Source organism: Purpureocillium takamizusanense, chromosome 1, assembly GCF_022605165.1.
Source record: "Purpureocillium takamizusanense chromosome 1, complete sequence".
Lineage (NCBI taxonomy): Eukaryota > Fungi > Ascomycota > Sordariomycetes > Hypocreales > Ophiocordycipitaceae > Purpureocillium > Purpureocillium takamizusanense.
Window position 1 is genome coordinate 1,229,563 of NC_063068.1, and position 25,916 is coordinate 1,255,478.

Here is a 25,916-nt window from a genome sequence, read left to right on the forward strand (position 1 = left end):
CGGCAGCATCAACACGAGGCTTCAAGGTGTGGTATGCTCACTAAACGGCCCGTGAGCTCCTCTCCTCGGGTGAGGGGTACATGTATTGTATGTATGTGTATCAATGCCGGGAGATGACATGACATGCCGAGCCTACCACGACTGGAGCCATCAATGCGTCCTCGGGCATGGGCCAGCTCACCTGTCTCCCAACATTCACGCCTTGGTGCATGCTGGCTAGCTAGCTCTTACCAGGAGACTAGATGTTTCCGCCATGATGGCATTTGAGACGACAAGATCGACCGCGGCGAACGAGTTCACGGTTTCTCCTGCTATCTTGTAACAACAGCCTTGTTCTCAAAGGTCCCCTGTCCCACGTGTTGTTTCCGACTCCAAACCAAACCCCTAGCATTTCGAAACAGATCCAACGGAGCGGGTCAGTGGCAGCAACATTGAACCCTCTGCTGCCCGTGCACCGGCTACTAATACTAACTCGTTTGTGGCAGGGAAGGCGGTGCCGCAGCCTGGCACGTTGCGAGACTCGGGGAAGAATCAGGGACGCTGACAGGAGCCAAAGTGTCGACAACACGCTTCATGCTGCGACTTGGGTGGAATCTGGAACACACGCGTAAATGCGACCTATGCGTTCAGTCCATTTGATCCACGGCGACGAGGTCGGAGGAGACAGCCCTACGTACTGTCCTGTCAAACAGGTGGCCGTCTGGAGTTAAAAATGGCGCCCCGATGAGGCGTGGCAGGGAGATGGTGCCGGGGCGCTTCCTGGCCCAAGCACACCTTGACCCGGCACGTGCGAGGATGCCGGCATGTCTGGCGCCGGGATGGCAGTCCGCCGTCACTCGGATAGTACTCATCGCGAGTGGTACCTATCAAGCCATCGTCTGTCTGGCGCAGAAGCCCTTCCAGCCAGCCTGGTCTGTGCACCAACACGAGCGGACAACAGGGTGAAGGTGACCAGTAACTAGTTCTACAATCCTGTACGTTGTGCACTGTTAGTACCTGGATCGTAGGCCATACATGCGGCTGCAAGAGGGCAGCACGCAGCCTACACCGCCATGGAACCGCATGACAATGCCTGCAAGGCATACTGCACAAGCTGCACGCACGAACGGCTGAGGCTCCGCATATGTCAGTACAAGAAACCTAGTATGTTCAATTGGTAAAGAACGACAACAGGCGCAAAGTCTCACCCTATACCAAGAGTCTTGCATAAGAGCTCTGAAAGTCTGGGCAACCAATCTAGGGCACCTGGGGTCAACCCTCTGAAGGTCAGTTGACTTTAGGTCGGGCATCAGTCGAATGCATGTGCGGACCTTGGGCAAATGCGACGGCTTGCCACATATGCAGAGTGCCTACATATACGTCGTATTTTCGAAACAGTAGAGCAAAAGAATGCGCATGATACTCTAGGTACCAAGTATGTGCATCCACGATTGCGACGTCGACGGCTATGAATGAGAGTCAAACACCCATAGGAAACACCAATAACAGCAGAAATCAAGGTGGAGGTTGGAGACAGTCCGGGCGACCCGGGGAAATAAATTCAAACGACTAGTGCCGCTGTGTGCCGGTTTACTTTTGTGCGGCATCGGCATGCATCTCGGCTTCTTCCTAATCAAAATCCAAGCAAATGCGGGGGTGCGCCCTCCGGCGTCGCGATCTGGGAATGAGGGGCGGCGATTGATACCGAACAGCGGCAAGTGCGACTTGTTGGACTGGCGAGCGGCTGACTTCGTCTCACTGCCCCCGTCCTAGCCCCTTCAACTCTCGGTAGATGCGGCCCAACAGTCGAGGGGGCCCGGTCAACGTGGAATCAACAAGAACTTTACTTACTGGCGCTTCATCCTGCCAGCCTACAACACCAGCTACTAAGCTAATAACTCTCCAGACACATCCTGCCTGGCGCATCTCATTCATTATCCCATACCTATACCTACAGTATAGTACAGTAGTCCGACCGACACCCTAAAATGGGATCTGTGCCGTCCCCTCCTCCTCAGCCGCACCCGCTGGCGCAGCTCTCCAAGGATGAGTTTTGCAAGGCACGCGACGTCATCGTCAAATCTCATGACTCTAGCGAATCGCTCTTCTTCCGTTCCATTTACCTACAGGAGCCCAGAAAGGAAGAGCTGGTCCCCTTCCTCGAGGCCGAGCATGCGGGTACCCTCAGTGATGCCACTCAGCGCCCGCCGAGGAGCGCTTTCGTGGATTACGACATTGTGAAGCCCGATAAGCACCAGAATGTACGGAGCGTCGTTCGTCTCGACAGCGGAGAAGTCGTGTCCAGCCAACACACTGTTGATGAGGCATACCCATACTTCACCTTGTGAGTCCCCCCCTGCTCTCTCTCGCTCGGCTTTGCGCCTTTGCTGACAACGAACGACTGCAGGGCCGAGTTCGCCAAGTGCGAGGACATTATCCTCAAGTCAGACTTGTTCAAAGAGGCCATGTCCGAGTTCTCTTTACCCGAGGGCTTCGTCATCACTGTCGACCCCTGGCCAACCGGTGGCGCGGACGGTGCTGGTGAGCCTCGCTACATGCAGGGACTGGTGTTTGCGAAAGACGCATCCAAGAAGAATAACGACACAAACCATTACGGCTTTCCGATACCCATCATCCCCATCATAGACTGGGTCACGCTCAAGGTCATCCGAGTCGACCGACTCGCCACCGGCGGCGCGGACGACGGCATCGAACCCGCACCACGCGGCAACGCGCCCAAGAAGCTGTTCAGGAACATCCGGTCGGCAGAGTACGTCCCGGAGCTCCTGGACCGGCCGTTAAGGGAGGGCCTGAAGCCCTTGAACGTGGTGCAGCCAGAGGGGGCTTCCTTCACCGTGCAATCTGATGGCCTCGTCGAGTGGCAGAACTGGAGGTTCCGGCTCGGCGTCACGCCCCGCGAAGGCGCCGTGTTGCACGATGTCTGCTACTCAAATCGCCCAGTCATGTACCGGCTCAGCTACAGCGAGCTTACAGTGCCGTACGGCGATCCTCGCCCCCCTTTCCATCGCAAGCAAGCCTTCGACTTCGGAGACGGTGGATGTGGGCGGGCGGCCAACGTCCTGGAGCTGGGTTGCGACTGCTTGGGCGCAATCCACTACGTCAGCAGCTTCATCGCTTCTGCGGATGGCTCGCCCACGGAGGCCAAGTCCGTCGTTTGCCTTCACGAGCAGGACAATGGCATACTTTTCAAGCATACAAACTTCCGGACCGGGCGCGCCGTGGTGACGCGGTCGAGGGAGCTTGTCGTACAGTTCATCGCCACCCTCGCCAATTACGAATACGTCTTTGCCTTCAAGCTCGACCTCGCCGGCGGCATCACCCTCGAGACCAGGGCGACAGGTATTGTGAGCGTGGTTGCCATTGATGAGGGGAAGAAAAGCAACTACGGCAACGTCGTCTCGCCGGGTGTGCTCGCGCAGAACCATCAGCACATCTTTGCCGCGCGAATCGATCCGGCCATCGACTCTTACAGGCAAGGCGACACGCAAGTTGTCGTCGAGGAGAGCCACGGCGCAAAGATTGACGCAAAGACGAATCCACATGGGAACCTGTACGAAGTCCGGAGGTCGACCGTGGCCGCTCCCACGTGGATCGACGCCGAACCCAAGGTCAACCGCACGCTCAGACTCGAGAACCCCAAGAAGCAGAACGAAGTCTCTGGAAAGAAGGTCGGGTACAAGCTAATGGCGCCGGCAACGCAGATGATGATGGCCGACGATGACAGCATCTTGGCCAAACGTGCTCCGTTCGCCAAGCACAACATGTGGGTGACGGGCCACCGGGACGGGGAGCTGTGGGCTGCCGGAGAGTTTACGAACCAGAGCCGCCGCGAGAAGGGGGGCGTGAGTGACATGGTTTCACGCGGCGACTGGTTTACGGACGATGGCAACTCCCACACTGCCGATGCTGCCAACGGAAATGGCCACCTTGATCCTCATGACTCGACGTCTGGCAGGAAGAGCAGCCCGGTGCTTTGGCCAGTGTATGGCTTCACTCACAACCCAAGAGTTGAAGACTGGCCCGTAATGTAAGTGGCATTTCAATCCGTATGCCCCTTCGGTCAATTTAGGCTGACAAGACGCTCCAGGCCGGTCGAGGCGTATCAGATACACCTGCGCCCAGCTGACTTCTTCACAAGCAACCCCGCCTTGGATGTCCCTTCTACTCGCAACCAATCGAGCGTACTGGTGCAATGCTGCGGCGATGTGGACGAACAAGGTAAGACTGTTCGGGAGATCCTGGGGAATGGCCAAGGATAGAATACTGGTGGCGAGCCGCAAAGCCACGGCGAAACGCAATCCTCGGTGGACAAGGTGGAACGGCAGCTCGGCGCTGACAGGGCTGTTTACATCCAAGAGCAAGGACTCTGAGGCAAGCAACTAGGGTCGAGATGAGTTTGTATCGATTCAGCGCGGTGCTAAAATGCAACGAAATTTTGCGGCTCCCGGTGCTCGATTTTGAGCGAATAATCCAAATGCGTGACGCCTTGGTGTATGGAGCTCGTCGACACAATATCCACGTCTGCAAGAATATTGAACATTAGCCATGGCACCTTTTCCCGTCCAAATCAGACTCACCGTTGCAAATGTATGGCTCAACATTGTCCTCCCTCAGGCCGCCGGACACCTCTATGAGGAAATGGCGTTTGCCCTGCCATCGCTCCTTGAGGCTGCGCGCGGCGACCTTGACGCCGTCGCCGGTAAAGTTGTCGAGCATGACAATGTCGGCGCCCGCCTCGATTGCCTCGTCAGCCTCCTGCTCGGACTGCACCTCGACCTCGACCTTCAAGCTGAAGCCGGCGACGCGCTTGGCGGCGCGCACAGCGTCCGTGATCGAGCCTCTGCTCCAGACGTGGTTGTCCTTGAGCATGACGCAGGAGCTGAGGTCGGTGCGATGGCCGTCCACGCCCGCCACCAGCATGCCGTACTTTTCCACGAGGCGGAACCCGGGCGTCGTCTTGCGCGTGCCGGCGAGGATGCCGGTGTAGCCCGCGGCGCGCATGCGGGTGAGCAGGGCGCGGGAGCGGGCGGCGACGCCGGAGCACCTGGCGATGGTGTTGAGGGCGACGCGCTCGCCGAGGAGGATGCCGCGCGCGGGGCCCCTGACGGTGGCGGCCCTGACCTTGCCGTCTTGTTGGCTGCTGGGGTCGACGTCGGCGCCCTCGTCCAGGTGCCACTCGACGGCGCAGCCGCACTGCGCAAAGACCTCGTCGAAGAAGGGCCGCCCGGCGACGACGCCGGCCGACTTGGCCCAGAGGGTGGCGGTGCGCGGCGCCTCGCCGACGACGTAGCCGGCGTAGTCGAACGAGGGCGTGTCCTCGGCGAGCCAGGCCGTGACCTGGGTCTTCCAGCTCGGGGGGAGGAGGTGCGCGAGGGACGAGGGGGAGGAGGCGGCGGAGGACATGGTCGAGTAGCGGGGGGGAAGGCGCACGGGAATTCGCAGGCGTTCTGGGTCGGTTGATCGGTCGGTTCGATGCGTCTCTGTCGTCGCGACGAGGGCTGGAGGACGCGAGAACGGGAGAACGACAGCGGGAGGAGGGCGAGGTTGAGCAAGGGCAGAGGCGGGTTGTTGAATCGGAGAGAGACGGGTCAACGGAAAGGCGTACGGTGTTTGGGGGTGTCTCGGCCTGGGACGATGGGTTCGGGACTGACTGGCGGGTCGCTGGAAACCGGAAGGCACAGCGGGGCCTGTCGGAAGCGCCTGCCCGGAGCGACGCCAGAGGCGAAGTCCGCGTCCAGACTCAGCCTGCGACCTGAAATTCAGCCTGTGCCCTCCGTCTCTTGCAATCACACGAACACTGTCCAGAAAAGGCGTATAGCACTTCAATTGGGCATCCGAACCCCGCGCAAGGTGCCCAGCCCATGCCGCGGGCATGGCTAATACGTGCTCGTTTTTGCGGTGCTGCCTGGCGCTTCGATCACGGCTCTAGCGTTAATAAAGCCCCCGTTCGAGGTGTTCAACTACCTAAGGAAGTGTTTATATACATGCCGTGTCATTCTAGCCACATCGGCGTGACAAGGATTGTCTCAAGGGGGCCCGGGGCTCAGAAATGACTTAGTTGTGGCCTTTCTAAGGGTTCCACGCCAGAGAGGGAGGGGGGGGAAGAAGACTCACTCTGGTCGAGGGTATAGCAAAAGGAACTCTCGCGGCACCTCAGACGGCCAAGCTGTGACTCAGATACTCATGCGTTCAAACTGGTGTCTTTGTTGACTCAAGTGCAGCTTCCGCATTGCTCGCGGCCATAATCTATCCGAGCGCCATCCCCTTTAGGCAGAAGAACGAGCCGCCAGCAACTCCGATTGGTCACTTCCAGCGCAAGGTCAAGCGGTTCATGATTTCACGATCCTGTGTTGCGCCCTCAGTTCATGGCATATAAAATGCCTATGTCATCGCCAGACTCTATTTCTCAGGCATAATGATCATCAATTACAACAAATAGAACCACGACTGAAACATGGTGCGCGTGCTACTCACAGGGGGCAATGGCTTCATCGCTAGCCATGTGCTAGATACCCTTCTCAGTATCCCAGTCAACACGGTCACCATCACGGTTCGAACAAAAGCCAAAGGTGACCAGGTGCTCGAGAGATACGACGCGCCAACTCGTGGCAGGCTGTCCGTCGAAGTCGTCGCGGACTTCACGGCCCCCGGCGCGTTCGACGAATGCCTTCAATCTGCCGCATTCGACGCCATCCTCCATGTTGCGTCACCCTTCTACTACTCCGCGACAGATATTGCAGGCGAACTTCTGGATCCTTCCATCGTGGGAACCACAGCCCTTCTAGACGCAGCAAGCCGGCACCCTTCTATCAAAACCGTGGTCATCACATCTTCATTTGCCGCTATTCTAAACAGCCACAGTGGGAACGATATTCCAGAGCATACATACACCGAAAGAGACTGGAATCCGCTCACCAAAGAAGAGGCCTTTCAAAACACACTCAACGGCTACCGAGCCAGCAAGCTGTTCGCGGAAAAGGCCGCATGGGAATTTGTAGACTCTCAGAAGCCTTCCTTCTCGCTGGTGACGATATGTCCGACACTATGCTTCGGGCCGGTGATTCAGCCGCTCTCCAGTCTCGACAGCATCAACACGTCGAGTCAACGCATTTACAGTTTTATCTCAGGTGCATTCAAGACCCAGATCCCGGATACGGGCACCTCTTTCTTCCTATGGATAGACGTGCGGGATCTGGCGTTGGCGCACGTAAGGGCAATGGAGTCGCAGCTTGCCGCCCCCCGAAACCGACGATACCTTTTGACGGAGGGGTACTTCACCAACAAAGATATTTGCTCAATCATCAGCAATCAGTTCCCAGAATATCGATCCGTCCTACCGAGCTGCGAGGGAAATGCCGGTGGTTTCCCAAACGGCGGCGTGTATAAGTTTGACAACAAAAAGGCAACTGAAGAACTCGGTTTGAGCTATAGAAAGCTAGAAGACAGCGTTGTGGATACTGTGAGGTCATTGAAAGCCCTTCAGGACCGGATCAATTGAGGTTGGGATTGAGCTGAGTGAGTTGTTTGCGGCCTCAGACGTGCTCATATCGACATGGAATGTCGTGTGAGTGGTTGGGGCTCTTTGGGACATGGAGCGAGGTGGCTAAGGAAGCTGCACAATAGAGTACGCAAGCCACTGCGAGCCATACGTTACAGATGCACCATATTGAGGCTGAGAGCGTTCGACACCAAGTCGGGCATCCTGTTGGCATCTCGCGCCGTGTAGGTGCCTTTGATCATTATAGCTCCTCCGACTTCTCAAAGTCCCTCCGCGCCGCATCAGCCAAGCTTCCATCCAACAGAACCCGCAGTGCTAGCATGGCCATTCCCTTGCCAGCACGAATGGCGGCCGCGTGCGCCTCATCTGTCGCCGCAGCTGCCGTAAACTGCGGGCTATGTATGGCTACGTTTGGCGCGGTAGGGACCGCAAACGCGCCGTGAAAGCTTGGTACAATCTGCGAGACATTGCCCATATCGGTCGATGCGGTCAATGGATGTTCCTGATGAACGAGCACCTTTTCGCCAATGTGAGCCATGTCCTCGGCATAGGACCGACAAAGTGTATCGTTGGCTCTAAGACTGGCATATGTTGGCGTCCTGAGAGAACAATTAGCTTCTGTTCCATCAAGCCTTCGTACATGAAACGCTCGTATACGACGACCTACATGACGATTTTATGCGTGCAGCCGGTCGCCAACGCAGCTGCCTCGATGCACCGCTTGACGCGCTCAAAAAGTATCTCGGCGCGACCCATGGCAGGGGCTCTGACAAACCAGCTCATGCTGGTAAAGTCGGGTATGACGTTTGGCGCGTCGCCGCCCTTGGAGATGACGCCGTGGATGCGCTCGTCAGGACGAATCTGCTGTCGCAGTATGGACACGTTATTATACGCAGCCACGGCCGCGTCCAGGGCGTTGGTGCCGCTCCAAGGCTCCGCGGCGGCGTGAGCCGTCTGTCCGCGAAACTCGACTTGGAACTTGAAGCAGGCGAGAAGCCGGAGCCCTGCAAGTCCGGTGTGGCCAGACGCCGCGCCGGGCAGGGAGTGCTGGGCCAGCGGGTGCGCCATGATGGCCGCGGCGACATCGTCGCGCGGGTCGAAGGCTCCGTTGTCGATGAGGACGGCCTTGCCGCCACCGCCCTCCTCGGCCGGGGTGCCGAGGATTCGAAGGCGTCCGGGGACCCCGAGCGTCGCCATGGCGTGTGCTGCACCCAAAAAAGCCGCCATGGAGGACGTCGCGATGAGGTTGTGCCCGCAGGCATGGCCTATACCGGGCAAGCAGTCGTATTCGGCACAGATGACGACCTGTCGACCGCCCTCGCCGAGAGTGGCCTCGAAGCTAGTATCGAGGCCATACGTGCTGCGCTTCACGGCGAAGCCGAGCTGCTCGAGGTACGAGGTCAGGGTTTCGTGCGCAATCACCTCCTTGAAGCCCAGCTCGGGATTGCCGTGGATGACCTTGTTGACCTTTTCGCGGAGATCATCAGTCAGGCTGTCGATACGGCCGTTGATGAGCTCGCGGGCCTTTTCCATGTCACTGGTGAAAGACTCCGAAGCGCCGCTGCCATGGGTGTGAGAAGCTGCCATCTTGAAGAAGAGGGGACGCAGTGCATGCGTCCAACATGAGGGAGTTAAGCAGCTGGCGCAGTGATGAAAATGTCGTCTCGACTCGCGCTCAGGTGCAGTTGTTTTATGACTGGACGTTACACATTGACCCTCGCACCGCCGGCCAGCTGTCAGTTGACAGGGATCAAGGATGTTCCTGCAGATTGGTCTCGTGAGGGAATAGTCGACACCAACAAGTCTGGTACAACCAACAGATACGCAGGTTCATGAACAAGGCGGATGGAGACCAAAGCCGACATCGCGTAGTAGTTCCGATCCCTGATTGCCGTATTTACGTATTGGGGAAGAAGTGTGGTGTATGCCATCGGAAAGCCGAAGGAGCCCGTTAAACCCAGTGCCGTCACGCTCCCAGCAACACCGTCGGGTACATGCGTAGCACGCTTTCCAAGCTGCTGCTGTAAGTCACGACCGCAGAGGATCCAAACGAAGGCTTTCAAGGCATAAGCTCAGACCGCCGTCGGACCGCGACTGAGTTGCCCGTTAGCAAAGCGTCGCGACCCCGGGATTGGGCGACTTCAATCAAGCCGCCCGTCGCCCAACTGCACAACGTCTCGTAGCCCATGCACGACACATGTACCTCCCGAGCGGCGGGTGAGCTCCACCGACGTCTTTTCTTCAAAAAGCGGGCATGTCCGACCGGGAGCTAGTAAAGCCATGTTAGCTCCGGCAACGTTGGACGGGAATGGGCGAGGGCGCCATCAATCCGTCGGGGCAACCCCTGGCGTAAGCACCCTCTTTCCTTGGGCCTCGGCGAACCAACTAATCAGGGCGGGGCAGATTATCGAAAGCGACAAACGACCTGGCAGTGTCTCCAAGGTCGCTTGAGGCGGCAAGACCAGACGTCGTGCCCGGGTATTGAGGCGAAGCGACGAGGATGGTCGAAGCAAGCGTGATACGCCAGCTCGGTGGGTTGTCCGAGAGATGACCATGACGACAGGCCCTTTTGTTCCGAAACGCGGTACCGTTACCGATCAAGGCAACCCCGCACGAGATGCTCCCACGCTCTATCAAGAACGAGTACTTCGTACATGTAGACAACGCGGTTATACCTTGAACTGGAAGCGATGTTTAACGACAGCGTTAGCGACTCAGTCTCTGATGAATCAACAGCATCTATGATCGACGTGCTATCAGGCTCGCTTGTTGCCATTGTCAAGCACCAAGTTAAGCAGATCTGGCGTCGCGTCGCTGCGCTTTGTACCCAGGTTCTGACGCCTAATAGACACCAGGCATCCCGGGATCGGCAGATAATCTGGGGAAGCGGGCCAGGCGGGATCCGCCCCCGATATCCTGCCAGTCTCTCATTCGCGCAAGGAGAGTTGAGCGGAGACGGCTCGCGGCGCTTCCGTCACCATGCCGCGATAGCTTGAGCACTCAAGCAGTCCCCGCCACGCTGCCTTTGATCAGCGATAGCCATCATCTTGCTCATCAAGAAGCTCGTTCACCATCCCTCGCGGAGTACTCCCCGCCCGATTCAACCGCCGACGGCGTCTATGTGGCGCCCGCAAAGCTCCCCCAAAGCTCCCGGCTCGAAGCGCGCCATCTATGCCTGCCCGTATCAGGCGCCATCGTGCTCTGTAGTGCACGCCAGCAGCGTCCCTGACAACGGCGGCATCCCCTGCCCGTGAGCTGAAGCTGACGGACGTGTGCTGCCAATGAATTGGCCGCGCTCGATGATACTGACTCTCCGCTCAACCGGTCCTTTTCTGAGACCAATGACAAGCTGTGTCACCTGGGCTCAGTACATACGTAATTACCTGTCTCGCCTCCCCGAGCAGGGGGGTTAACACCGCCGGCGCCGGCTCTATCTACAGAATTCCCCTCTCCGCAGTCACGCAGACGGTTCATACGCTTCAATGGCCGAGAAGAAGGAATACACCAAGGATGAGGAAATCGTCGCCGCGGGGACCGTCGGGGCGGAGCAGCTGAGCCCGGAGGAGGACAAGAGGTTGCTGCGCAAGATTGACCTATGGTGAGTTAATGAAACACTCCAGACGGTGGGTTTAGAGCCCGGGTTAAGCTGAGTCGATGCCACCACAGCCTGCTACCCGTGATGGCCTTGTCCTACCTGTTCCAGTTCCTGGACAAGTCCGCCCTGGGCTTCACGGCCATCATGGGTCTTCGGGAGGACTTGCGGCTATCGGGTCAAGACTTTTCCTGGGCGTCGAGCATCTACTATTTCGGGTACTTGATTGCGTCGTACCCGGCCGGTCTGGTCATGGTGCGCTGGAAAGTCGGCAAGACGATTGCCGTCGCGGTGTGAGTAAATATTCCTAAATAACGACCTCCGCCATTGGAGGTTTTTTTTTTGGAACTGACACGGTCCCCGCGAAGCGTCTTTTGGGGCGCCATGCTCATGCTGACAGCCGCGACGTCAAATGCCGCCGGACTGCTGGCAGTCCGTTTCCTGCTTGGAGTCTGCGAGGCACCCATCGCCCCCGGTCTGTCCGTCATTGTGGCCATGTGGTACAAGCGCTCCGAGCAGCCGCTCCGGCACGCCGCGTGGTTCTTGGGCAATACCACGGCCGGCATCGTAGGCGGGTTGGCCGCTTATGGTATTGGCCACGTCCAAAGTATTGCAACTTGGAAGGTACGTGGCCCTCTCCTTTGGCCAAGCCCCGGGATACGTTGTGCTCAAGGGGAACGGAGCAGGCCGTGTTTCTCATCTTCGGAGGAGCCACCGTCGCCTGGTCGGTCGGTGTCGTCTTTCTGTTGCCCGACGTCCCTATGACGGCGTACTTCTTGAGCGAGGAGGACCGCGCCAAGGCGGTGGCACGAGTGACGGAAAACCGAACCGGCATCAAGAACAATCGCTTTAAATGGAACCAATGCCGCGAGGCGCTCCTCGACCCCAAGACCTGGATCATCGTGTTGATCCAGATATGCGGAAACATACCCAACGGCGGCATTCACTCGGTAGGTTCCTATTGAGTCGATCCGGCCTATTCGAGCTTATAAGCTGAACTTTGATGCAGTTTGGATCCATTGTCATCGAAGAGGGCCTTGGGTTCGACACGTTGCCGACACTCTTGTTGACCAGTGCCAGCTATCTCTCCCAGCTTATCCTCGTGCTGTTAGCCACGGGGGGCAGCACCTACTTTCGCAACACACGGACATATTTCATGATGCTGAATTATGCGCTGGCCATTGTGGGCTCATGCATGGTGCGCCAGCTGCCGCCCGAGCAGAAATGGGCGCGGTATGCCGGCTACTGCCTGATTATGGCATTCAGCGCCAACTTCCCCGTGGTCATGTCGCTCGTGTCAGGCAACTTTGGTGGCTTCACCAAGAAGATGACGGTCAATGCTACCGTGAGTTCCTTTCTATCGAGACCGCTCGGGGATGGGTGACTTTTTTGGCTGACAGACATGGACGCCCACCAGGCGTTTGTGGTGTACTGCGCAGGCAACATTGTGGGCCCGCAGCTCTTCTTTGCGAGGGAGGCTCCCACGTACACGTCGGGCTTCATGGCCATGATTGTGTGCTTTGGCGTGGGCTTGATCGCCAGTGGCCTCTTGCGAGTTTACCTTGCGCGGGAGAACCGTCGGCGTGACACTCTCAGCCTTGGGGGAGAAGCCGAAGCCGAGACCGTGGATGCGGGGCTCATGGCCAATCTCTTGGACAAAACGGACAAGGAAATTCCGCAGTTTCGATACGTATATTAGGCTGTCGGCATGGCGGCGTCTGCCAATACACACTTTGAAGCCTGGCTGCTGCGTACGGCCACATGAGTGCATGTGGTCCTGGTTTGCAAAGGGCTTTCCATACCTTTCGACGGTGACCTTGGCGTCGCTATGCAAGTGAACTTCGATAACCGTTAGGTACTTGAACCCTTCAAAGAGTCTCGATTGTGGCGTGTAAGCGCGATCAAGGTGAGAAAGGAGGCACGGACGCACAGCTGATAAAGAGAGAGCTTGATGGGCTATGAAGGGAGGAAGAACGAGATCTATATATATGTGGCCGAGCGAGAGAGAGACCAGTGAAAGAGCCGGCCAACTGGGAGGCTGACCAACCTAAACAAGGAATGCCAATCTCTTGAGAGTACTGGCGTGAGATTCAGAGTAGCCCTTTGAGAAAGTAGTGCTATCAGGCTCGTTCACCCCGAAGAGGGCCGTGGGAACACACGAAAACGCGACGACGAAAAAGGTCTTCGGGACGCGAAGGGGGGAGGGACCAAAGTCAAACAACAAAATTCACCCCAATAAGGAAAATGGAAAGCGGCCGGGGTGTGGGAGAGAGGAAAAGTCGGAGAGGGGGGGTTGGCCGCGGGCGAACTCTATGACTACCAACCTCCAGCTGCGCGCAGCTGGCGCTGATGCCTGCGCTGACACACGGCTGCAGCAGCTCTACCTCAGGCAGCATTGTCGCTCAACTTGCATTTGCTACTTACGAGTCTACCCTAGTCCGACCGCGGAACCTTGCCATTGATGAAGCCTAGGTGCCGAGGAAGAATTCTGTGCTGCCATGCGAGGCAGCTGCCGTTTGTAATGCCGTCAATCAGCCTCTGCGATATAGCTACATGTATTTAGCTGCGTGTAATGCTGCATCATAAAGGCATTGGCTACGACGATGGAGTGAAGGCTATATTGCCGGTTGCGATCCCGTCGTTGCTATCTTTATATTTGATGTAGTCATATTCCGTTGCTATCATCGTTGCTGGCATCACTCTCGTCACTCTCGCTGCTTTCGCTACCCTCACTATATATACTATCGTGATATTTGCAAGCTCTCACGGCGATATGGTCTTGTCTTCTTTATCCTTTATCGCAAATGAAATACTCTTCAATGTCAATTCCTCCAGTCCATTACGAGGCCATTCCCACCGCCGTCCGACAAACCCTCCCGCCACCAGCGCAACGTCAATATAGGTCAGGCCAAACCTGTCAAAGAGAGGAGAGGGAAATGACAACGTCGCCAAGCAGTGACGACCGAGTCCCCTTCCGCTCTTATCCCACCATGCTCCTTCGTCTTCATCTCTCAACAAAGGTGGCTGAAGCATAGGACTCCTCGACAGGCCGGCTGGGGCTGCAGCCGTCGACGCCGAGCGGGGCGACTGGGAACCACGGCCGTTGCAGATCTGCCGCCACAGGAGTTGCTGGGCGGGCATGCGCATCCCCGGCAACGTGGGTAGCCGCCAGCTGTCAAACCTCTTTCGGACTCGCGGCCCCGACGACAATCGTCGGCCGCGCCTAATGGCGAGTCATGCCTCCCTCGCCAGTTGAGTTGACATCAGACCGACCGAACCATCAGCACCACCACCTTCCGCACAAGGTCGGCCCTTTTCGCCCGTCCGGCGACCCCCGTGATTTCATTTCGCGCGACTGCGGGGACAAGACGAGAGCCTGGGCGTCCCTGCTGCTGCTGCTGCTGCTGCTGCTTCCTTTTTGCCCCCCTCTCCGCCGTCCGTACATGAGGCCCCGAGTCAAGATGTGCTGTCGTGGGATGGTCGATTGGCCAGGTGCCATCCTTCCGGCCCGTCTAGCCATGCAGCGCACAGACTAGGCCGGCAGCCTCGTTGGGATGTCCAAGTGCCGATGACAGAAACGCTTGCAGCTGTTGTCCGCCTTCTCGTGGCGGCCGTTGAATGTGAAACTGGGGTGCGTCGTGTCTCGCAGCCATGATAATTCTGCCGCACCGTTGTTGCCACGCCGTCTAGACGCCAATTTAAACCCGCCCAGGCTCTCTCTCTCTGACCCTGGTTCGAGGTGTTCTTGGGTGCTTCCAGTAACCAAGTCCCTCCATATATGAGCCTGGCCTGCCTGGCGGCCACGACTGAACTGGACTGGTGCTGAGTTTACCTTCTTAATGCTCCGTCATCAGACATGGCAAAGTGGTGGTGGCCCATAGCAGCCGTGGCATTCGTGCCATACGCAACGGCAAAGACATCACTCATGGATGCCGTAGCAAAGCTTCCCCCCTGCGCAGTCTGTCACCCACCTACTCGAGCTCATCTTCACGCGGTCACTCGTATAGCTAAGGACCTCTCAGCTTACATGCGTCGGAAACGCCGTCTCATCGTCGAAGTGCTCGTTGACCGATGAAGCCTGCCTTTGCAACAACGGCCCTCTTCAACAAAACATAACCGCATGCGTCCTCGCAGACTGCTCCATCAAGGAGGCACTCTGTGCGTCCGTTCAGACTCGGCCGAAGGGCCCAGGCACTCAGCAGCAGCGCGGCTGACAAGGATGCAGTCACCAAGAACCTCACAGAGACGGCCTGCGACCGTCCCGTCCGCGACTCGTCCGGCACCCTCATCGCCCTCAACAACACGCTCGGGATCATCACCGGCCTCTTCGTCCTCCAGCGCTTCGCCTTCAAGATCTTCTCCCGTCTCAGCATCCACCTCGACGACTGGTTCACGCTGCTCACCACGCTCGTCGGCGTGCCCGCCACGGTCATCAACCGCTATGGTCTGCCGCCCAATGGCATCGGCCGCGACGTCTGGACGCTGACGGAGCAGCAAATCACCAGCTTTGGGCGCTTCTTCTACGCCATGGAGGTCATCTACTTCACGCAGGTCGCGCTGCTCAAACTCGCGCTGCTCTTCTTTTACATCCGCATCTTCTCCGGCGCCGCCGAGTCGGTGCGTGCCCTGCTCTGGGGCACGACCGTCCTCACCGTGGGCTTCGGCATCGCCTTCGTCGTCGCCGCCGTGTTCCAGTGCGACCCCGTTAGTTTCTTCTGGACGAGGTGGGATGATGAGCAGGGGCAGGGCCGGTGCATGAGCATCAACGCCATTGCGTGGTCCAACGCCGCCATCAGCATCGCACTCGACGTGTGGATGCTGGCCCTCCCCATCTCGCAGCTCAAGCAGCTGGACTTGAGCTGGCGCAAAAAGACCGGTGCCGGCATCATGTTCTGCACCGGCGCCTTGTGAGTGTCTTCGGCCCCGGTCACGTCCCGGACCGCGTCTGGTGCTGACCGCAGCAGCGTCACCGTCGTCAGCATCCTGCGTCTGAAGCTGCTCGTCGACTTTGGGTCCGACTCGATCAACCCAACGTGGGACAACTTTCAAATCACTTGCTGGTCGACGGTGGAGATGAATGTCGGCATCATCTGCGTCTGCCTTCCGTCGCTGCGTCTCATGATCATCCGCACGTTCCCTCGGGTGCTCAACACCGTGTACGGCGCCAATTCGCGCCAGGTGCGCAACACCAGTCACGATTGCAAAGGCAACAAAGAGATCTGTGAGGAGGGGGAATCGCACGGCCATAGAGTGCAGCATGATAAAGATAAAGTGCAGCGGATGACAATCGACGAACCCACATCCAAAGCTTCCCATGTATAATATTCGCGAAATAAAGAAGACACATCATACGCAGTACGCGCAAAGATAAACATGACGGGCTCAGACGCAAGTGGTGACAATTCACAACGTAATGTCAACCTGGACTCTCGCTGCCTAATGATTATCCCCACCCAAGGCGTGTCTGGCCTTCGAGCAGCCCTCGCCCGAGAGGCGTTACAGCGGGGCCTTATCTACGATGACCATAGGTATGCGCGAGTTCTAGCATGCTTCAGTGATATCAAGCATCTCTGTCTATAAATGCCCTCGACGGCCCCCCTTGGCTTCGTCGCAATGTACCATCCAATCTCTCCACCTTGCTCGTGTCCAAATCTTCCATCGACGCCTCAGATTCGTTCCTCGCACCCACTCTCAAAACTCGTTCCATCATGATTCTCTTGAACCTCGTGGCCTGGTGCCTTCCTATTGCTGCTGTGGCGTCAAAGAAATCTCCGAACGACTACGATGCGAAGGGAGTAAGTAAAGAGCCGTACGAATAAGCAGAAACGCGAGCTGGCAACTAACGTCTGTGTCCGACAATAGCGCTGTACTACATCAAGGGGGTCAATGATAGGCCACTGCGTGCTCAAACGCACAGACAACACGTGGTTGGAGGAGGACAGGGTGGTCATTCCCTGCCACGAAGGAACCCCTGTACGTCTTCTCCTAGGATGGTCTCCTGAGACGGCTCCACGAGACCCTAGGCCGCAACGCAGACACTGACAACCGAGGAATATAGTGTCCGGGAGAAAATCGACGTTGTGCTTGGAACAAGGGAACGGAGACGGCCGCGTGTGGGATATAACAGATCTAATCTGGCATCACGCGTACCATGCGCACGATACCCTGGTCATTGTCATGGCCCTGGCTGGGGCGCGAGATTTGCGTTGGCGGGTTCCTGGGCATGAGAAACGATACGGCATCTAGTGGTTGACTTCCTCGGCTTCGCGAGGGTATGAAGCGGGCAGGCCATCGCGGGTTGGAAAAAAGTTCATCTCACGTTCCTCCATACGTCTAGCCAATAGGAATATGAGTAAGACTCAAACCGTGACCCGTGGCGGCTCGCATAGCCACGTATAAACCCTCATTCAAGAAACATCGCATCAATGACTCCAACGCCATGCACGTCATATCATCGCATTTCAATCCGATCCCAAATCGGCCAGCGTCCTAAACGCAGGCTTCTGCGCCGGCGCCCTCGCCGCTCCTCCGTGACCGCCGGCCTGCCCTGGAGCAGGCTTCTTTCCGCCCGACGTAGCCTTGTGAATGTTGAACCATGACGACTCGGCCGCCTTGCGCGCGTCGAACTGCTCGGCGAGACACTTGTCAGCAATATTGTCCCTCGACTGGGGGCCGTCACTCCTCCTTTTTGCTACGTGCCGAAAATAGAGACACCAGATACAACCCGACAAAGACGACCAGCACGTTTAGCAGGCCCGTCAGATTGAAGGAGGGACCCGTCGCCCGCCTGGCCGCCGGCGCGTCGCCGCCGAGCGTCCGCCCCGGCGTCTTGAAGGCGTCGCCAGGTTTCCCCGCGCCGGGCGTGTCCGCGAGCTTCGCTGCCTTGGATATGGCCTCGCTCAGGGCCGAAGGGTTCGCGCCCTTGATGGTGTCGACACAGTTGCCTCCGTGGAAGACCTTGAAGGTGGGCATCGCGGAAACGCCGTTGGTGCGGGCGATAGCTGACTGGGTGTCGACGTTGACCTTGGCGAAGGCAACTTTCTTGGGCCGCGAATGCTCCTTGGCGAGGCGCTCGAAGTGCGGCGCAATCATCTTGCAGGGGCCGCACCAGTCGGCGTAGACTGTCACCGGTAAGCAAACTGCGCGACAATGGCCGCCCGTCAAGGACAAGTTGCCGGGGATGTCGACGTACAGTCTGCAATGACGACGTTGGTGCCAGAGAGCAGCGACTGCCACTCGGCGACGGAACCGATGCTGATGGGGCCGCTCATGGTCGTGACGATGCGTCGGAGGCAGTGGTTGGAGCCGTCGAGAGCCGAGCAGGCGAGGCAATGTGTTGCGCCGACGTTGGAAGTTGGAAGTGGACAGACAGCCTGGTGGCGCGGAGGAGGCGCGCGGAGGAGGCGCGGCCGCTGACCAACCATGCCATGGCGGGGCACTGCGAGGGGCAGGCGGTGGCTGAAGTGGATCATCGTTCTGCCGGACGTAATGCCGGCCCCGTCAACTTTTCGAGTGCAGCTTTCACCGACCTGGACCTGGACCCCAATTCCTCCAAATCGCCTGCACACAGTTCGGCAACGATGTCATTTCACGAGCGGCAAAACAAGGTACGTGAGGCCCGAGGATACCAGAGCTTGCCGTTTACTAATTGCGTAATTAGAAGCGCAAGACGATGCACAATGGCGGCCGCCAGGAGCGGGTCTCGTTCAAGCCGTCGGCCATGTTCACGCCCATCGAAGGCGGGCGTGACTGGACCGTATCGGTGGCCATCCCCGCCAGCGTCATAACCAGGTATGCATGGCCTGTTTCGGCCCCTCCCTAACAACCCATCTCACCAGTTTTCCCAGCCTCGCCACAGCCGACCAGCGCATGGCTGTCCCCGGTCGCATTGCACGTGCTCTCGCCGTCTTCTCCGTCGACGAGGTCGTCATCTTCGACGACACGCCCCCCGCACAGCGCCCACGACACACCGACCCGGCCGCGTACACGGGCGACACCGACCCGTGCCACTTCCTGTCTCACATCATCAGTTTCCTCGAGGCGCCACCGTTTATGCGCAAGGCCCTCTTTCCCCTACATCCCAACCTGCGCCTGACGGCGCTGCTGCCCAGCCTCGACATGCCGCACCACCCCAACCCCAAGGAGTGGATCCCCTACCGCGAAGGAGTCACCATCGCGGGCAAGACGGGCACCGGCGAGGGAACGCTCGTCGAGGTCGGCCTGGAAGACCCCGTCGAGATCGAGGAAACCATTCCGCCCAAGACGCGCCTCACGCTGCTATTCCCCGAGGACGAGTCCAAGTATCCTGAATGCGTCAATCCGGCGGCGCCGCGCGAAGAGGGCGGGTACTATTGGGGTTATACAGTTCGAAAGGCGTCATCCCTTTCCAACGTTTTCACCGAGTCACCGTACGAAGAGGGTTACGACATCAGCATCGGCACGTCCGAGCGGGGCACGCCGATATCCCGGGCGTTCCCGTCATCTACCCCGCGGCCCCTCAACTTCAAGCATATGCTCATTGCTTTTGGTGGGCCCAGAGGCCTCGAGTTCGCCGCAATGAACGACGAGCAGCTCACCGGCATGGACGTCCAAGGCCCCAAGACGAGGGAGCTGTTCGACCACTGGATCAACGTGCTGCCGAGCCAGGGCAGCAGGACCATCAGGACAGAGGAGGCGATGTTCATCGGCTTGACAGCTCTGAGGTCGCTTTGGGACACCAGTTGAGGCATGATTTTGTTCTTTTCATGATACCCAGCTTCGAGCGGGCACGTATATAAGACGCGTGTGCCGTATGACCTGTCTCTATATGCCACGAGACCTAGTGTCGAATCTTAGCTCTGTGTCCGAGACACAGCATGTGCACAAATATGCACGGCCAATACACGGAAGCGCCGTTGTTGAAGGCACCCCCTCTCCAGTTGAATCCTAAACGCCGTCCCATGAGGCCGCCTCCACTGATGAATGGGCCAATAATCCACAAATGTGATGAATGAACGTGAAAGCGCTGTGAATGTATTTATATCGAACGCGCGTCCGCGTCCAATGCTACCGCCTTGCCGAGGCTCTCCGTTCCGGCCATGACCTTGTCACCGGCCCGCTTGCGCAGCACATTCTCGATGAAGGCCTCACCGGCCTTGTACGAGGAGCGGACAAGGGGCCCGCTGGCGCAGTACAGGAAGCCCATGTCGAGGGCTCGCTGGCGCCACATCTCGAACTCGTCGGGAGTGACGTACTTTTCCACCTTGAGGTGGCGCTTCGTCGGCCGCATGTACTGGCCAAAGGTGACGACGTCGACGTCGGCCTTCCGCAGCTCTGTTTTCAGGTTAGCTATGCAGATAACGAGACTCTTCTGGTGGTGGTGCTGCGTACCCCTCAATGCGTCCATGACCTCCTGCTCCTGCTCGCCAAGGCCGAGCATGATGCTCGTCTTGGTGATGATGCCCTCCTTACCCCTCACGTCCTTGACATGCTTGAGGACCTTGAGACTCTGCCGGAATGTGGCCCTCCGGTCGCGCACGTACGGCGTCAAGGCCTCGACGGTCTCAACGTTGTGGGCGTATACGTCAAGGCCGCTCTCGGCCACAATCTTGACCATGTCAAGATCGCCCCTAAAGTCGCCCGTGAGGGCCTCGACCAGCAGCGAGGGCTTCTTGTGCTTGATCTTGCGGATGGTCTCGGCGAAATGCCTGGCGCCGCCGTCGACGAGGTCGTCACGGTCGACGCTGGTGAGGACAACGTAGCCCAAGCCCCAGCGGGCGAGGGCCTCGGCCGTGTGCTCGGGCTCGTGGGGATCGAGGGGCGGGGGCGCGCGGCTCGTCTTGACGCTGCAGAAGCGGCAGCCGCGGGTGCAGGTGTCGCCCATGAGCATGATGGTAGCCGTGGCGGCGCTCTTGTCGGAGCCGCCCCAGCACTCGGAGATGTTAGGGCAGCGTGCCTCCTCGCAGACCGTGTGCAGTCCGAGGCCGCGCAGGTCCGACTTGATCTTCTTGTAGTTGTCGTTGCCCGCGGGGATGGGCGTCTTGAGCCACTCGGGCAGCCGCGTGATGGTGCGCTTCTTGCCCGCGGGACCGACCTCGGCGGTACGCAGCGTGTACGCCTCCGTGGGCGACAGCGGCTGCGCGGCCGACGAGGTGCCGACAAAGTCGGAGAAGGGAGCCACCGTTGTGTCCTTGAAGTACGTCTTTCGCTGGGGTTTCGCGGCGGCGGCGTCGTCGCCGGGGTTGGGGACGGTGGCGAAGGCGCGGGCGGCCACGGCGGGCGCGGCACTCAGGGCTTTCCGGACGGGAGCCCGGGCGCGCTGGAGAGACGCCATTCGGAGTAGGCGATTCGATGCTCGGCGGACCGGCTGTCGATGGAAGAAAGAGGCCCCTTCGATGGGTTGTTGATGGGCAGACAGAGCGCGCGCTTTAGGGTGAGGGATGAGGTGAAAACGGACAGGCTCGGAGGTCTGGATTCGACACTTTCTCACCAGGTGAGCTAACGGCAGATCCACCCTCAGGGCCTGTTGCGGCGCGTTGGACGGGGGGCAAGCCGATGGGACCCGCCCTCGTCAGGCGGCGAAGGAGGGGTCCAGCGCCCAGTACGGGCAGCAGCCGCAAGCCGGCACTGGGTCGGGCAGGCGCTGTTGGGAGCGCGCCTGGGGCGGGCAGCCCAGCCCGCACAGCGACAACGGTGGCCAATGGGCGCTGTAGCCATTACTAACGCGCCATCTTCCCTGCCGCGCACCGGAGCGGAAGGCGGCGCCTTGCCACGGCGTGAGCGCCGATGCGTGGATGATTCATCGACTCTCCAGCCGAGCTTTAAGCGTGGAAGATTACCGAAAGGTCGACGACGGAGCTATGGTGAGTATTGCGTGCTGACGGATCGCCAGGCCGTATATGTAGGTCGTTGGTACAGCTATTGGTCGGGTTGTTTGGCTCCTGAGAATAACGAGATACAGACCCCTCCAGTCCAGGTGCTCACCTTTCTGGCTCGGGGCGAGATGGACAGCGAGGGCGAGGGCGACTGGCCGGTAGCAGAGTCTCAGCCCCCGGATCTGTTGTGCAACCGGCATATCGATCAAATCACGCCCTTGCGCAAAGCAGTCGATGCTGCGTCCCCCGCTGGACCCTCAGGTACTTGTAGCACGGTCACACATGGCAGTTTGCACTTCGAGGTTGCGATCCGTCAAGATTGGTTTCATTTATCACGGCTGCGGCGCGGTACTTGCCCGTCAGATCCTCACTTGATCAAATCGACTTCTAAAAACTTTTTTGAAGCTTCATCTTCACTTCACCCCCCTTCCTCACATCCGTCCGAAAATTCACCAAACATCGGTCCAGGACACGCCGGCACTCAGGATAGTCAGTCCCAGCTCCCACGAGGAAGCAGGGCGTGAGCACACCGTACCGCGCGGCCGCGGCCCAAGGACCCTCACGCGTCCCCGGTCTAAAAGGGTATCACCGTCAGAATTGAATAAAGCGTAAAAGTCCAGTCCCCCACTGAAGGCGAAGCGAACACCAGACAAGAAAGAGGCAGCCTGCGATGCGCTCTTTCCAGCCCTCGAGTCCTCGGCTGCGGCATCGTAGCACGAAGGCGAAGGGCATATTGTCATGCAGAAGAACTCAAATCGTCCAAGAATTTTTTCCCAGCCAGCGAGCACGCACGTTGCTCGAGGGCCCAAGGGATGCCGGCGCAGGGGATCCAATATCAGAGACCTCAAAGACGACAGCCCGTCTAAGGATCGAAGCGTTGTAGAAAGAGTCGCGCGTGCTCTGTGAGAGCACAGACGCGACAAAAGGGGGGGGTTGTGTTAAGGTATGTAAAAGAGAGAACCGAAAAAGTACGCTTCGATCCATGAGAACGAAAGTGGCGTCTACCCTGAGAGCGGTCCGTGGGCAAAAAGGATGTGCAAGAAGGTAGGAGCTTGTCCCAGGCGCAGCGCAGTCGACGCGCGCGCGAATTGGTTGCCGTACCCGCTGGTCGAAAGAACTTGAGAGTCGAAGGGGGTATGCGGTGCAGTCTTCGCTGTGTGCGCAACTTGGACGTCACCGCGATTGAGAGGCGACAACTGGAAAACGACCCATCTCGGCTGTCAATGGCCAAAACACGCTTCATGGGCGGGCGGCGAGGATCAGCTCGTGAGCGGGACAGCCGAGCGCGTGACGAGGTAGGGTGCGCTCTCCAGTGTGCTACGAAAGGTCGTCATGATCGTAGATGTCATGCCAGAAGGGTATTCGAAAACGCCGTGGGTTTCAAAACGAAGAAGACAAAGGAAAGGTTCGTTGATTGGTGTTGATAGTGATCGCTTCATGCGATCAAGCCGGTCGAGTCCCCTCCATGAGATTCGGCAGTCCTCCTCCTCTCAAGGCTCCCCCTTTCGACCGCTCATCGAGGCTGTCGGGGAGGAGTTTACATCATGGCAGCGGCGAGCATACCGACAACACCAGCCAGGGCAACGCGGGTCGCATCGAGCGCGCCGGCGGCATTGTCGGGCTTGACAGACGGCTTGGGGGCGGTGGCAGTAGTGGGCGCCAGCGTCGGAGAGGTGAAGTGGGACGTGGTGCCGACGGTGGAAGAGGAGGTAGAGTTGGCGGCGACGGTGACGACGTGGACTCTGGACAGAGTGAGCGTCTTGGTGACACTGGCAGTGGACGTGACCGTTGTCGTCGAGAGGCTCTCGCCAGGTGTGGTGGCGCTCTGCGCAAAGGCGACGGCCGGCAGGACGGCGAGGATGAGGCCGGACAGCTGCATCTTGTCGACGGGACGGTGGCGTGTCGACGCTGGGGTGTTTTGACCACGAGCGCGGTGAGAGTGAGCGGATATAAGTCAAAGGCGGCTGGGGCCTTGCAGGCGTGTAAGTGAGCGAGGGCGCGTATGTGCAGGTTGTGACCGCCGAGGAATCCTCCGCCAGTCGTTTGCGCAGCGAGTGAGCGAGTCTTGGGACGGCTGGGCTCGAGGTATGCTCTGTCGCGGGCTGTGAGCGGTCGACGGCCAGTTAAAGGGACCGAGGGGAGTCGTATGTGAAACGTGGAATGTACGAGGGCGGGTGGACTTTGCCAACGAAGTCCTACTTGGTGCGGAAACCAGGGATGAAGCGAAACGTGCGCGTATCGTGTCAAGAGGGAGGGGAAGAAGAGAAGGAGAGGATCATGGATGGGACGGACTAATAACGTTCATATTGACGCCGCCGCCGCCGCTTGAGGGGAGGGGGGGGCGGCCGGCGGCGTGACAACGAGCGCTGGTTGACGACGAGGGCGGCTGCAAGACACACAGAGCGTCGAGTGAGATGAAGGTGTCCGCTGCAGGGCTGTCTTGGGGGGGGGGGGGGCCATCTGGTTGCTTGGCGGCGGGCTCTGGGTCTGGCTACCAGAGGTACCTGACCACACCATGGCCGCCAGCACACCACACGACACCACCACACCACCACCACCAACGCGGTGCGCCCATGTACCTGTACCTGCACCTGTGCCTAATGCGTGGCCGAGTCTGCCCGCGGCTTTGGATGTGCATGAGTCGTCGCGCTCGATTTAGCAGCAGCAGCAGCAGAGTCTGCGCCGAGTAGCTGTTGATCTTTTTCCCTCTCGCCATGGGCGGCAGCCGGATCGCCGCCGCGCTGACCTGGGCTGGCCGAGGCGGCGGGCCATCCGAATAAGCCGCCTGTCTGCCTCGGCGTGCCTCCCTCGCAACTTAAGGTGACCATGTCGACAGCACAGCATCCGTTGTACACGTACATGCACACCTTTACAGCACAATGGGTGGGAGAATGTCACAACATCCATCAAATAGCGCGTCCGCTGGCCTTTCATTGTCTGGCGGGCAGACGGCCCCCTTCTCCCCATCCCGCGGCGCACGCAGCCTTGCACGGACGGGTAATATTGCGCTGTGTCAGACCCATTGTCCGCCTGTTTCAGTCGGCGGCACGCTTTCGCGCCGACTTACACGCACAAGGAGCGGGACACCCGTGCCGACGCGGACGACAGTGGGACACGTAGAGCAGGCAGGCAATCAACCCACCCAAGGCATCCATCCCTTTCAGTCACTTCGTCAGTCAGTCGGTCAGCCTTGGGCTGGAAGAGAGATTTTCAAGGTGCGTCTGCCGGCGCGAATCGGCAGACCGCCTGCAAGCCCGATAAAGAGAAAGAAAGAAAGAAAGAAAAAAATCTTCGCCGCCTCCGAGGCTGCTTTTCTGGCGCAATTCCTCATGCAGTTTGCCACAACAGACCCCCAGGTACCGGTACCTTGGTGACCACAAAGGCCCTCTCATCGTGGCCGGCGCCACGCCCACAAAGGACCTTCCTCCTCCCGACCAACCTGGGTTGATGGGGGGGTCGTGCCACAGAGAGTCAGCGCACAGCATCCGTCTCCCTCATTCTCTCTCTCTCTGTCTGGCTGGCTCGTTGGCATGAGATGCTTTGAAAAATTGTGCAATCTCCCCGGGGCCCACTGATTGGGCGAACGGCTGAACGCACGGGCTCCACCTTCGCCTGTTCCTGCGTTGGCAGGCACGCCCCAGCTGGTCGGACCAATGGTTGCCTCGGGTGCCTGGCGCTTTGCCGCTTTGGGCGAGGGGACGTGATGAGTGTGAGAGGCGGCGGGGCGGCTTTCTTCTTCAAGTTTGCCTTGCAGTCTGCTGGCTGTTGCTTGCACCCGTCGCCGCCCGCAGCCAAAGACAAAGCCCGACGAGAGAGAAGCGAGGCTGGATGGGGGGGAGGGGAGGGGGCCACCCGACTTGTCCATGTCCGGCGCCGTCGTCGTCCCCGTTGGGGCAACCCGCACATCCATCACAGACAACCTTTGTGCAGCGCAACTGCCGCGGTCGACTTTGTGCTAGTTTACGCACTAAAA

The 25,916-nt window shown here is 58.9% G+C and overlaps 10 protein-coding genes across 12 annotated transcripts; 5 read left to right on the plus strand and 5 right to left on the minus strand.

Moving 5' to 3' along the window:
- Positions 1-1,905: 1,905 nt before the first annotated feature.
- On the plus strand, positions 1,906-4,310 carry JDV02_000415 (Primary-amine oxidase). Its single transcript, XM_047981217.1, has 3 exons — positions 1,906-2,323; positions 2,387-4,027; positions 4,088-4,310. Exons 1-3 carry the CDS (start codon positions 1,968-1,970, stop codon positions 4,257-4,259), a joined length of 2,169 nt encoding a protein of 722 aa, XP_047837175.1. The 5' UTR covers positions 1,906-1,967; the 3' UTR covers positions 4,260-4,310.
- Positions 4,116-5,600, minus strand: BNA6 (Nicotinate-nucleotide diphosphorylase (carboxylating)). Its single transcript, XM_047981218.1, has 2 exons — positions 4,578-5,600; positions 4,116-4,521 (listed from the first exon to the last, which is right to left on the minus strand). Exons 1-2 carry the CDS (start codon positions 5,401-5,403, stop codon positions 4,418-4,420), a joined length of 930 nt encoding a protein of 309 aa, XP_047837176.1. The 5' UTR covers positions 5,404-5,600; the 3' UTR covers positions 4,116-4,417.
- An 854-nt stretch (positions 5,601-6,454) lies between these two features.
- On the plus strand, positions 6,455-7,498 carry GRP2 (Methylglyoxal reductase (NADPH); the record flags this gene model as incomplete). The annotated part of the gene is made up of 1 exon (XM_047981219.1): positions 6,455-7,498. The coding sequence occupies one exon, from the start codon at positions 6,455-6,457 to the stop codon at positions 7,496-7,498; it is 1,044 nt and encodes a 347-aa protein (XP_047837177.1).
- A 241-nt stretch (positions 7,499-7,739) lies between these two features.
- Positions 7,740-9,581, minus strand: JDV02_000418 (uncharacterized protein; the record flags this gene model as incomplete). The annotated part of the gene is made up of 2 exons (XM_047981220.1): positions 8,166-9,581; positions 7,740-8,097 (listed from the first exon to the last, which is right to left on the minus strand). The coding sequence occupies exons 1-2, from the start codon at positions 9,083-9,085 to the stop codon at positions 7,740-7,742; spliced, it is 1,278 nt and encodes a 425-aa protein (XP_047837178.1). The 5' UTR covers positions 9,086-9,581.
- Positions 9,582-10,543: 962 nt separating this feature from the next.
- JDV02_000419 (uncharacterized protein) lies at positions 10,544-12,966 on the plus strand. The gene is made up of 6 exons (XM_047981221.1): positions 10,544-11,096; positions 11,165-11,383; positions 11,459-11,714; positions 11,777-12,040; positions 12,100-12,435; positions 12,508-12,966. The coding sequence occupies exons 1-6, from the start codon at positions 10,981-10,983 to the stop codon at positions 12,787-12,789; spliced, it is 1,473 nt and encodes a 490-aa protein (XP_047837179.1). The 5' UTR covers positions 10,544-10,980; the 3' UTR covers positions 12,790-12,966.
- Positions 12,967-15,210: 2,244 nt separating this feature from the next.
- JDV02_000420 (uncharacterized protein) lies at positions 15,211-16,435 on the plus strand (the record flags this gene model as incomplete). Its single annotated transcript, XM_047981222.1, has 3 exons — positions 15,211-15,214; positions 15,316-15,997; positions 16,055-16,435. The coding sequence occupies 3 exons, from the start codon at positions 15,211-15,213 to the stop codon at positions 16,410-16,412; spliced, it is 1,044 nt and encodes a 347-aa protein (XP_047837180.1). The 3' UTR covers positions 16,413-16,435.
- Positions 16,436-17,335: 900 nt separating this feature from the next.
- Positions 17,336-18,456, minus strand: JDV02_000421 (uncharacterized protein). 2 transcript variants are annotated; one of them, XM_047981224.1, is made up of 3 exons: positions 18,283-18,456; positions 17,790-18,211; positions 17,336-17,716 (listed from the first exon to the last, which is right to left on the minus strand). In XM_047981224.1, the coding sequence occupies exons 1-3, from the start codon at positions 18,359-18,361 to the stop codon at positions 17,552-17,554; spliced, it is 666 nt and encodes a 221-aa protein (XP_047837182.1). In that variant the 5' UTR covers positions 18,362-18,456; the 3' UTR covers positions 17,336-17,551. The 2 variants fall into 2 exon arrangements, with proteins under 2 accessions (XP_047837182.1, XP_047837181.1); XM_047981223.1 differs by having other exon boundaries at positions 17,336-18,211.
- A 188-nt stretch (positions 18,457-18,644) lies between these two features.
- Positions 18,645-19,984, plus strand: JDV02_000422 (uncharacterized protein). Of its 2 annotated transcripts, XM_047981225.1 has the most exons (3): positions 18,645-18,697; positions 18,751-18,881; positions 18,938-19,984. In XM_047981225.1, exons 1-3 carry the CDS (start codon positions 18,671-18,673, stop codon positions 19,812-19,814), a joined length of 1,035 nt encoding a protein of 344 aa, XP_047837183.1. In that variant the 5' UTR covers positions 18,645-18,670; the 3' UTR covers positions 19,815-19,984. The 2 variants fall into 2 exon arrangements, with proteins under 2 accessions (XP_047837183.1, XP_047837184.1); XM_047981226.1 differs by having other exon boundaries at positions 18,645-18,881.
- On the minus strand, positions 19,170-21,521 carry JDV02_000423 (Lipoyl synthase). Its single transcript, XM_047981227.1, has 2 exons — positions 20,460-21,521; positions 19,170-20,402 (listed from the first exon to the last, which is right to left on the minus strand). Exons 1-2 carry the CDS (start codon positions 21,400-21,402, stop codon positions 20,107-20,109), a joined length of 1,239 nt encoding a protein of 412 aa, XP_047837185.1. The 5' UTR covers positions 21,403-21,521; the 3' UTR covers positions 19,170-20,106.
- A 1,959-nt stretch (positions 21,522-23,480) lies between these two features.
- Positions 23,481-23,822, minus strand: JDV02_000424 (uncharacterized protein; the record flags this gene model as incomplete). The annotated part of the gene is made up of 1 exon (XM_047981228.1): positions 23,481-23,822. The coding sequence occupies one exon, from the start codon at positions 23,820-23,822 to the stop codon at positions 23,481-23,483; it is 342 nt and encodes a 113-aa protein (XP_047837186.1).
- Positions 23,823-25,916: the final 2,094 nt, after the last annotated feature.